Consider the following 12,256-nt stretch of genomic DNA (forward strand, 5'->3'; position numbering starts at 1 on the left):
CTCTCTTCCCCCCCCCCCCCCCCCCAGCCCACGGCGCCACCCCCTCTCTCCGGTTAGCTGTGTGTGAAATCAGCGTATGGGACTTTGCCTCCTTTTTTGTTTTGAGTGATTCCCATCGCCCGGGGACAGTGTCTGCAGACGGGGGCTGCCTTTCCGTGGGGGGCGTCCCCAGGAACTGCCCCCCCTTTAATTGTTAGTCACTTCCCATGTTGGATCGACTAGGAACAGGGACTTGTAAACCCTAAAACGTGGCTTGATTGCGCCCCCCCCCTTTCAGAGTCGGTGGCTTCTTGTTTTTTTTTGTTAATGCAGATTGCCATGGGAGCCCCCCTCTCCTGCAAAGCCTTCGGTAAAAATAAATCCGGCAGCACAGGCCAGAGACCAAAGTCAAATGCCAAGGTCACGAATGGTGTGAGCTGTTGGGGACGGGCAGGGGGGTCGACTGCAAGGGTTTCAGTTCATTGAGGTTCGTATCTGGGTGACCCTAGTCACTGGGGCGGGGGAAAGTGGGTCAGTCTCTGGGTTTGTGACCCCCCCCCCCCCCCCCCCCTCACTCCCCATCTCCCCTGCAAGTCGGTCGCTGTCTTGCCAGCTTGCAAGCACAGACAGGCAGCACCTCGAGTTGTAAATCACTGGATATTCTTCTCCCCCGGGTTTGTTTAAAAGAACCGAAACAGTTTCCGTGACTTGCAGGTGCTAGCGTGCAGGTCTCTTTGTGCGTTCCAAAGCTCGGAATAGTTTTGTTAAACCTTGGTGGTGGAGAGCCATGTTCCAATGTGCAGCGCCGAATGGCTCCTGCGGATGTAGTTTCCAGCGAGACGCCTTGAATTTGAGTCACACACGATGGGTCATTGACAGGGGTTCAGCAGTACAGTATGTTCTGCTGGTGAGGATCTGACTTCTAAACCTGGCCGTCATTCACGGCAGTTTCACCTTTTACTTAAATGGTAATTTGCAAAGAGTAAGATATATACTTATGTGACCAAAGCAAGTGTGTTGGATTTGTAGTTAACTCCTCCACAATGAAAATTTTTAAAATATACTTCCTGACATCGCATTGTGATAAAACATCATAGGCTTTGGCTATGAAGTAATAGATAATTATCAATTAAATGACTGAAACATATCTACAAAGTTGTGAAAAATAAACTTGATTTGTTTTTTCGCTCTCTGTAATAATGGGATAATTCTTCCCGTGGAATGATTATGGCAGGAGGCCATTTAGCCCTTTGTATCCATGCAAGAACAATTCACTGCGCACCACTACCCATTCTTGCCCCAGTTTTGCTCAGACTTCAATGTTCTGTTGGCTAAGGTGTCAGACCGGTATCAGGAAATCACCATTTTTGTTTTAGTTGAACATGTCTAGGAACCGTGGCAATTACTCCTACTCAAACTGTGTAAAAAAAAAAAATATTGTAACTACTCGCTTCTGCTCAATGTTGAATGAATGTTCCATCAATCCAGTTCATTTTAAATAGTATGATAGACTTTCTATCTAGGTCCTCATTTGATCTAAAGTGGGAGAATGCCTGCTGTTTTTTTTTATATAACTAACATTGCAAGAATATGCATTTTTGGAATCACTTGGCTTGAGAGGGTGCAGCCCATTCAGTGGGCCAATAATTATGGAAAAAAAATCACTTTTTAACTTGAGAATTATGTCCTGTTTTTAAAATTAAAATCTATAGAGATAGCAATTGTTTAGTTTGCTGGGGCTTTGAATTCAGTTTTCTGTCTCCAATGTGACCTCTTTAATATGTTGTGTGTGTCTGTGTCTGTCTCTCAATTTATCTTACACCAGTTATTCAATGGTTACTTGCCTAAGGGACTGAAAGCCTAATATTTAAATTATTTACCACATCCCTTAATGGATATGCTTAAGCTCTAGACATTTCAGGGTGAGGTTCAGTCGTGGCAAGTAATGCTTCAGGTGCTGCTGTTTGGGTTTGGGAATCAGGTCGAACACGCTTGATTCTGGATCTTCTAGCAGCAACACTTGCAGATATTTTCTGATCAACCTGATCAGAGATGATGTAACACACCTTTTGGAGGAGGTGGTCTTGAACCTGAGCCTCCTGGTTCAGAGTTGGGGACATTACCACTACACCACAAGAGCTCCAAATTTAGCTTCAACCTCACACTTAATGTTGTTGCTTATCGAGAAAGGCAGACACTGCATTCTTAGACTCGGTGCTTCACAAGTTTGCAAAGCATGCTTTTACAGCAGATATCATCTAGTCAGATTGGTGCTTAAACAGGAAAATAGTTATGTTTCACTCTAATTAAGAACCGGGCTCTGACTGGAAATTGGGGGTATTTTGCACATCCCAGTTCTCATTCCTTTAACTGTGCCTCTGCTCTTTATTCTGAAGTGAAATCAAACCCTAATGGTTCTGGTGGGAAGAGTTTCCAAACTTCATTGTTAAAGTTATGAATAATTTTCCTGCTTTTTCCAAATCAGTAATATTTGTACAAGTACTTTAAGGACAGTCTTGTATTTATTAGCCATACCATAACGTGTGGAAAACTGTGTGAGTTGGTTGCATTTTTGTGGCATTTTGAGGCAAAAATGCGTCTTGCACAAAAATAAGCCTAGCACTACGCAATGCTGTGGAAGCTTGCAAATTAAAACCACATTATGGATACCACATGGTGGTAGTCTCCCCAGTTTATTGCTGTTTTTGTTTTGACCGAGTTCCAGTGTTTCATTTTTGGTGTAATCTTCTGCCACAGGAGTAGAGTACCAGGTGCTTCAGGAAATCCAGCAGATCCTGGCAGCTCTGGTTAGAGAAATTGTTTTAACCCATTGCTCTCCTCTGTTTAATACAATATATTATATAGTCTTATCTTTCCAGTTTTAAAAAGAAACACTTTTGAAACAACCTTTAGTTTGAGGGAGAAATGAAGCAAGGTTGTTTGGGTGCAGGGCTTTATATAATCAATAGCTACTTTGTAGGAATAGCGGTTATGTATTAAGTATGCAAGTCACTAATTGTGCTGCATTTGTCCTTGTCATCTCTATTGACATTGCCGTTAGAATGATTTTTTTAAAAAGGATATGATGCTGTAATTCACAGTTCTGTGCTCAAAACAACTATGAGAGAAAGCAGGCAGATGATGCTATGAGTGGATAAAGAGAAGAGCTGACATAACAGGGCAGGTCAAACAGCATCTGGGAGATGATTGGCCTGCTGTGCTTTTTCCAGCTCCACTCTTTATCCACTCTGACTCTCCAGTGCCTGCTGTTCTCACTATCTCCAAGATGATGGCATGATACTTACTGAAGGCTGATGGCAGTAAGCATTGTTTCTGCTATTGTCCTCTGGCCAGTGTTGTGCATAAGAAACTAATATGTTAGCCCCCAGCTGCAAACTCCACTTTTCATTTTTTTTAAAATAAAAATTGAAGATTAAAGTTTATTTTATTTTTAAAATGTATATAATTAGTAAACTTTTCTTGTATTTAAAAAAAAATCAGCACGATTTTATAGTGTCAGTATAAGCCCAATTATTTTCTCCTCTGGCCATATTTAGACTAATTTTTAGTCTTTTGAGGACAATAAGTTACAATTTTTCACACTCAAATGTAGCAACAAAACAGTTGTTTATGTATCACTATTACATGTTCTATCTTCAGAATTTAACTTAGTGCAGTAGCCCTATTCTCCATCGGTTTCTCACATCTAAGAAAGAAAATGTTTCCTCTGAGGGGCCTGGATAGAATAGCTGAGGAGTAACTGTTCCCATCTGTGAAAAGATGGAGAATGAGAGTGTGCTGATGTAAAGTCATGGGTAAAAGAACCAAACATGTCATGCAAAACTTTTCAGGCAGTGAGGAGTTAAGGTCTAGAACACACTGGCTGAGAGCATGATGGAGGCAGATTCAAGGTCTGCAAAGTGGATTAGATTAGATTAGATTCCCTACAGAATGGAAATGGGCCCTTTGGCCCAACAAGACCACACTGACCCTCTGAAGAGTAATCCACCCAGACCCATTCCCCTACCCTACCCTATGTTTACCCCTAACTAACGCACCTAACACTATGGGTAATTTAGCATGGCCAATTCACCCTAACCTGCACATCTTTGTGATTGTGGGAGGAAATCAGAGTACCTGGGAGAAACCCACACAGACACGGGGAGAATGTGCAAACTCCACACAGACAGTTGCCCGGGGTTGGAATTGAACCTGGGTCCCTGGTGCTGTGAGGCAGCAGTGCTAACCACTGAGCCACCGTGCCTCCCCGAGAAGAATAGAACTAAGGAAATTGTTCATTTGGAGAACCAGTGCCGATGTGATTCTGTGCACATTCTCTGCTGGGAACGTTGATAATTTGAGGCACAACCACCTCTTGTGCAAAGACTGAACTTTTTGCCCCTCCCATTCCAGATAAGATTATATTGTTGTAAGTAACCCAGCCAACGGAGGTCGGTGAAATCAAGGCATATGGCAAGTGGGATTTCCAGTGTGATGATCTTCTGGGCAGGGAATTGAGGCCACTCAGCAATTTATGCTCCTGTTTGATCTTTCCTTAATTCTAAAAGATCCCATCTAGTTGGATGTACACTGCTGCTTGTTTGTATTATTCAGCGTTGAAGCAGATTCACTGAGCTGCTGTGAGGGTAATCTGCAATTTAAAATGATTTCGTGGTAGGGAAGGGGGTCTTTATTGACCGTGGATGATGAACAACTTAATACTACCACTTTTCAACATTGTACTTGTATCAGTATGTATTTTACTTTGCCCTTCATTTCCTGGAGATAGAGGCTGAAGTGCTAGTCACTCCCATTCACTGTATGTTAATAAGCTGTTGGTTGTCTCCTGTCTGGCATTCACAAATGTAGATGAGTGCTGACAGATTATTAAAGCGAGGAACCAGTGGTTGTAAAGAGAGGATCACAAGGCTATGGATTTTGATCAAATGTGATCTCTTTTCTCTCTTTCCTGTCTCCTCCTTTTGTATCCCAGAAATCCAAGCCTTTATTACTGCTGAAATCTGCTAACTGTACAGAGCAGGGATTGAATGTCAGACTTGCTGAGACATCAGGGAAGTGTCTTATGAATGTCTAATCATTCTTAAAATTGTGAAAGGTTTAATTTATGATCTAAGAAATTTAAATGTGATTTATTTCTCTAATCATTAAATCATTTGTCACTTGGGCTGCTTAATGATATTCATTTATTAAATTTTATTGATCTTTATTATGCAACTATTTATTTTTTATTAATTTTTCAACAGTGAAATACCTGTTGAAAAGTGACTGTGTTTGAGAGCAGCGAGTGATTAGCTGTATAGTGTGGGAGTTGGTGCTGGTGACCTTTCCTTTCACTGAGCCACTTGTGTAAACTTCCACCCACTGTATGAGCAAAGGTTGGAAGAAAGAAAATACAATAATGGTTCTGGTCTTGGCAAGAACGTGCCTTTATTATGAGGTAGCCTAGAATTTAAAAACAAATTTCAACAGCTCGGGCTACTGAATCTTTTGGACAGCAATATTGTCTTGTTATGCCTGTCTTGGGCAAGGTTAAAATCTGTAATACTGCACATCCTTGGGGAGAAAAAGATATAACTCTCAATTATAAAAGCTTTTATTCTCCAATACTGTGGTGTGGTGTCAGGATCTGGGGTAGATATTCCTGTGATTCATTGGTTGGGTGTTGCTAGCTCTCAGTTGCGTGGTCAAATGGAGAAGTAAACTATTGTACAAACGCACTGGTAAACCCTGCATTTCTTCGGTTTCCAAGTCAACAGGTAAAGGATGATGTTTGTCACCTACATGGACAAGGTCTAATGGGCCAAAGGAAATGTTAAAGTAATTTTCAACCTGTATTTCTACAGTGCTCCTTAAGTAACCAAAGTCATACCAGACCATTGGGTTGCTGTCTGATTAGCGAGAGACGACTGGTGATGGTTTAACTTGAGGGTCACCATGTCTCAGGTGATGGGAGAAGCTGCGAAGGCGGGTCCTTTATGGTATCCTTCTGCAGTGCAGGAATTGAACGCATCCTGTCGGCATTACTCTGCATTAGAAACCTTTGTCTAGTCAACTGAGCCAACCAATCCTGGACACCAAGCCTTCCATTGGGGGAAAAATATTGGCTGTTGATCAGGAGAGGAAAACAAAATTAAAGTGAGAGCTCCGATAAGGGACAAGTTTTAAAGGATTCTTTCGAAAGCAGAGGGAATGAGAAGGTGGGAGATCTCGTAAAAATGTTCAAAAGGACGGGGTTGGGGTAGAAAAAGCAAAAAGAATGGTTATTCGTTTCCATTGCAGATGTCAAATTGTATTCTTCCTGTGGTGAAAACTCCTGTGCAGTGTATGGTGAAGTAGATTGAAATGACCTGTTGTGTGGAACTCTTGAGAATTTAAGCAAAGAAGAACATTTTCTAGAGCTTGTCTTCCTATGTTAGCAGGGCCACCTTTCTTTGGTCACCAACTCCTACTCATATGCACGCTGCCTGTCAGGAATGTTACTCCTCTCTGTACCACACTGCTGGGGCAGAAAGCTATCCTAACTGGTTTCTCACTATCCAGTGTCTTTTCAAAGCAAAATTAGAAAAAAAAACTGTTTAGTTGCCACTCTGGCAGATAGATTTGAAAATTGTGACCTAAGCAAGTCTTTGTCGTCTGATTTTTAACAAACTCACGACCATGTTCACCTGCAGTGATTTTCCTTGCACCATAAGGACTTGGCAATTTTCACTGCCTTGGGGTGAAAACTGTACAGGCCCTATAATGGGTGTATGGTTCCACTCCCCCCGATCACCCCTCAGGCCGTGAATGTGAAAAGTACCAGCCAGTGTAAACCGTGCCAGTGTGTTGCTGTTGTTGCTTTATGCTCATTTGAGAATGGAAATCGATGTTTGTTGCAATATAAATATTGTAGTCTCAAGTGCAGTACCTAAAGAATGGGACCTGTGCATTTTTTTCCAAAAAAAAGTACAAATTTCAGTGGTGTTTCCACCCCTGCCAAAAGTGGAGTCTGGAGATGCGTGCATATTGCACCTATGACAGGCGCAGCATTTATAACATGCAAGATGAGCTAGATTATTAATGTGAGCATCCAGGGATTTCACAATTTTGGATATTTTTATAACTGTTGACCTGAAAAATTCCATACTTTTGTTTGAAAACTGATGAAAACTAATCTTCACGATTCCTTTCAATCCTAAATGTTTCTTCCCTCACATGGTAGTTCTTGATCTTCAGTAATCCACTGTATTCCATCAAACTCTCTTCAAATCTCATCCATATTTGTGTATCCTATTTGAGCAGTCCCTAGATGCTGCTCATCTTGGATGCATATTTTTCTCTGGTGTTTGTTCAGTGCATCCATCCCCCAAAAACAATACATTTGCCCAAACACACACACATCAAACCATGTCTGGAAAAACCTTTGGTGTTTCAACATTTTTGTCTCTCCCAGCTTACAATAATTTATAACTTCCCTTAACTTTGTCTTCAGTGTAATACCATTTTTACTTAGCTGTCATCAGTCCTGATGAAGAATCACCAGGACACGTAGCATTAACTGTACTCTCTTTCCACAGATCCTGCCAAACCTGAAATCTAGTTTTGCCAGCAGTTTGTTTTTGTTCAGTCATTATCTCTATATTGTACCACATTTTTGCCTGTTTCCCTTGCCTTTTTCAATACTTATCATTTGTAGTTATTTGGTGGTTGAGAACTTGAATGTTCCTCAAAAATGGCACATCTTGCTTTTGCACCCTCTGTTTAGTTTTCCAAAAAGTTTCTCGTAAATTGTCCTGATTGTAAGATGAAAAGCTTCATCAGAATGTGTTTTTTTTTCAACAATACCGATCCTTCCCTTAAGCACTGTGTGATGACTCGCTGTTTAGTGTTTCTTAACTCACCCAGATGATTAAGAGAGCAGTCAAGAGTCAACCACACTGCTGTCGGTCTAGAGCTATATGTAGGCCAGATCAGGTAAGGATGACAGATTCCCTTCCTTAAGGGGAATTAATGAAGCCAGTGTCGTTTTACAATAGTTGAAATCATGGTCACCATGAGGCTAGCTCTTTACTCCAAACTTTTATTGGATTCTGACTCAAAACATTGTTCTCAGAACATATACCTGGGATTCTGGATGGCTACTCTAGTGACTTTAGCACTTCCCCTACACTGTCTTCCCCTAGTGCAAATGTGTGTATATTTTATTTATAGTACATGAAATACGCATTAATACACAAAACCCAAAAGTGCTGTAATAATAAGAGTAAAAACATTTTCCTGCCTCCCTCAAAGCTTTCTCTCCATATACTTTGCCTTCATGTGGCACCATGTTGTTTGCAGAATTTGACAAGCACTGGATTGACCCCATTACTGACAGATTGGACAATCTTACCAAGAAATAGGAAAGCCTTCCCATTGCAAACTAATGAGTTTGAATGAGTGTACAGACTATTAATCAGTATCTGGCTCAAAGTAGAAATAACTTTTGTTGCCAGCAAGACTGTCTTGTGAATCCAAATGCAGTTTTCATTGTGGGAGCTGTGGCTGCGGTCCAGTCGGTTAAGTGCTTTCTGAATCTATTCTTTCGCCGTAGCCTGGGATTCTTGTGATCCCATAAGTTATTGCTGAATGTAACAATGTGACTCTAACACCGCTTTTTCTTCTTCACTTGTTTTAGCAGAATTTCAGATGCATGCCAAGCCTCTGGTGAATGTTGGAATTTGTGATCGCCGCAGATGGAGACCCGTATTCAGCATGGCGGTGGTGGTTCATTGGTGGTAATCCAGCAACCCCCTCTCGACAGCAGGCAGAGACTGGACTATGAACGGGAGCTGCAGCACACTGCCATTTTATCCCTCGATCAGATTAAAGCAATCAGGACCAGCAATGAATACACAGAAGGCCCTGCCATTGCGAAGAAGGCTAATAGCATTAATAGCAGCAGACTCTCACAACAGCATGAGAAGCATGAAAGGACTCACGAAGTGATACCGATCAATGTGAATAATAACTATGAGCATCGGTCCACTCACCACACACATGCTGGTCACCACTCCTCGACCAGGATGCCTGTGTTGAGCAGATCGACTAGCACGGGTAGTGCAGCTAGCTCAGGGAGCAACAGTAGTGCGTCATCTGAGCAAGGGCTTTTGGGACGTTCACCACCATCACGGCCAACCTCCAGCCACCACAGATCGGACAGGATGGTTAGAATACAACCTAAGCCGTCTCTCTGCACAACCAATGAGCTGAAATGCTTAGGGAAGGAGGATCTGGCAAAGCATAGATTTATATGTGAGCAATGTGGGAAATGCAAGTGCAGAGAGTGTACAGCACCGAGGACCCTCCCTTCACGTTTGGCTTGTAACAGGCAGTGCCTGTGCTCGGCAGAGAGCATGGTGGAGTACGGTACATGCATGTGCCTAGTAAAGGGAATCTTCTACCACTGCTCCAATGATGACGAAGACTCCTGTGCTGATAATCCTTGCTCCTGCTCCCATTCACACTGCTGCTCCAGATTCTTGTGCATGGGTTTAATGTCCTTGTTTCTGCCCTGTTTACTCTGCTACCTTCCAGCTAAGGGCTGTGTTAAACTTTGCCAGGGGTGCTATGACCGTGTAAACCGGCCTGGGTGCCGATGCAAGAATTCAAATACTGTGTATTGCAAACTCAAGAGCTGTCCCACTCCAGGGGAGGACAAACCCTCTTGATCTGGGGCAGCCAAGATCTTTAACGCTTTTTTTTTACATTTTTTTTAATTTTGAAATCATGCCTGTGTGTTTCTCCACTTCAGCCTCAGACTTGATGTCAAAGTGCAGCAACTGTTCTAATCTTACCCATTCTACAATCGTGAGATGGATGCTCTCTGTCAACATGGCACAGCTCCAGTTCTGCCTGTCAGGCTTAGGGTCATGAATGTTTCAGGTCCCCAGAAGTGAAGGTACATCTGCATCACTTCACAGGAGTAAACCATTGCTTTCTCACCTGCAAGCAGCCCCCTTAGCTAATTCCTATTGTCCACAGATTTTTTTTCATGTTGCACAAAATATTCTGGTATTCTTTACAAAATCATCAACCAAGTTAGCGTAATTTAAACTAACTAACCAGATTCTGAGGGGGTTTTTAATCTGTTTAATGTATGGATGTTACAATACAATTGCAAACCAACAAGATAATTAAGGGAAACCACTGGTGCATTGGTCACAATACAATGGCCTGCACTGGAGTGGCTATCACAAAACAGTACCCACTCTGAAAGAGCCAGATGCTCTCTGACATTTAAAGTAATGTGATAGATTAATTGGGTCTCCTCATTCTTTATAATTTTTGTTACTTGTTTCTGTGCTGTCACAAAATTCTCCCAAAATTATCCAGGTAAGCATTTCCCTGTTTCCTAACTAAGGGATGAAGCAGATATGAGAATAAAGCTGTGTTCTTTGCTTTGTACTCAATGTGCTTTACTCTGAATGGGAGTGCATATTCTGGCCACCTCAAACTACTTTAGCGACAGGCATCATTAGTTTAGCTGTATTAATTGACAAGATTTCCATTGTTTGTTATTTGTCGAGAAACTGTTAATGGTTCAGTTTATAGTTTTACAACGTTTAGCTGACCTTGGAATTTTTCCCTCTGTTACAATGCATAAGTACCTGGCAACCTGTTAGAAAAAAGAATATGATCCAAGTTTTTAACGTATACAACTTGGTTCATTGGATGATACACAGTGAGCGAGTATGATTTCAAAATCTATAGTATACTGCATGCCTCAAGTTCTTCACACTATTATGTTTAAACAAGTTAATCAAACAATAGGAAAGAGTAATATTATTTTATAAAGAAAGGAATATAATTTGTTTTATCTTAATTCAAAATTCTGCACTTGTCCAAACAATAGCAAATTTATAGTATTCTGAACAATGTTCAGCATATTGTAAAACAGTTTTGTTTCACAAGATAGGTCAGCCTTGGGTTTTATATTTCAACCTAACCCCCAGTGGGTGTTTTTTAATATAGGAGTACAGAATGCCCCTTTAATTTTTTAGTTTAATGGTGTTTAATACAGAAGAATAACAATATTTTCTGAGGTGATAACTGGATATCAGAGGTATTAGCAAAATGCTCTTGATAAATATCTTTGTATTTTATTGTGACATCCATAATTAAATGTCAAGTTGACCTAAAATTGATGAGACAGTATTCTGGTTTATTTTCCTAAATTTGCCCCAATAAGTTCTGTATTGAGCCATACAGTGGCTTTATCATGTATATATTTTATGTAAAAAAAAAAAGTTTTGAGGAATTACAAGTGTTTTAAAATGTCTCAAAACTTCTTTTGTTGTAAAGAATATTTATTATGTGAAGCTCTATTATTTTATGGTATTTATTTCAAAAAGCTGTCTGAAATTTTACTCATTTCTGAATATAACAAATAGCATTACTTACTGAGAAAAATTAAGGGTGGCACAAAAGAAAATGCATATGTTAACTATATAAGGCAGAAATATATAAATTAATGAAAATACTTGTGTTGTCTGAATCTTTTCTACATATTTTAGATTCCAATGCAATGTTCCAAGTAGAGTTATGCCATCATGCCTTGCTACATTTCTCAAATATTCCCAAGTGCTTGACGTGAATTACTTAGGAAACGTAGTCCAACTTCTGAAAAATTAGCCGTTATTTAAAGGGCTTTGATTCAATTTAAAAAAAAAAACAGATTTTCAGTTATTTACACCACTGTAGATTCAATCATTCTTCAACAAAAGTGGAATTAAACCCTTCATCTAACGCTCAGTGGGCAAATGCAAAATGTTGGTGCATTATATCAGACTCCAGTCTGCTGCTTTGTCTGAGTGAAAGTAAATTTTGACTATATTTAGTACTACCGAACAATAAGCACAGAGCGTTTGGATTGTTTTTGAAGTTTCTTGTTAGATCAGGAATTCCATGAAATAGAATACAGAGTGGTTTGGGATGTTAGAATATTTCCTTTGGATTTGGCGTATTTTATCCAGAATTGATAAATAAGACCGATTTGAATAAAAAATGTATTTTAATCTAGGCAGTAATGATGATCTCCAACACATTAAGACCAGGATTATCACTAGTTGATTTGCACAATATAATGCTGTAAATCAAGAGTAACTTAAACTTGCACAGTAAGTGACTGTGCAGCTGGTTGGCTATTTTTCCAATTCACTTAAAGACCTTCATCAATGACTGTATTTGTCCTGTGTAGACATTCACATCTCTGAAGGAATGTTGATGTTACCAAAAT

General features: G+C 40.4%; 1 protein-coding gene across 7 annotated transcripts in view; it reads left to right on the forward strand.

Moving 5' to 3' along the window:
* spry1 (sprouty homolog 1, antagonist of FGF signaling (Drosophila)) overlaps nucleotides 1-11,498 on the forward strand; it is a 14,274-nt gene extending 2,776 nt beyond the window's left edge. For 3 of the 7 annotated variants that reach the window (XM_043674071.1, XM_043674066.1, XM_043674070.1), the window contains exon 2: nucleotides 8,657-11,498. In XM_043674071.1, coding sequence (XP_043530006.1) covers nucleotides 8,715-9,689 — 975 coding nt within the window. In that variant the 5' untranslated portion in view covers nucleotides 8,657-8,714 and the 3' untranslated portion in view covers nucleotides 9,690-11,498. Of the gene's footprint in view, nucleotides 1-876; nucleotides 948-8,656 lie in introns of those variants that run through there. The other 4 variants (XM_043674068.1, XM_043674067.1, XM_043674072.1 and 1 more) reach the window with 2 other exon arrangements.
* Nucleotides 11,499-12,256: the final 758 nt, after the last annotated feature.

Source organism: Chiloscyllium plagiosum, chromosome 32, assembly GCF_004010195.1.
Source record: "Chiloscyllium plagiosum isolate BGI_BamShark_2017 chromosome 32, ASM401019v2, whole genome shotgun sequence".
In the NCBI taxonomy this organism is placed as follows: domain Eukaryota; kingdom Metazoa; phylum Chordata; class Chondrichthyes; order Orectolobiformes; family Hemiscylliidae; genus Chiloscyllium; species Chiloscyllium plagiosum.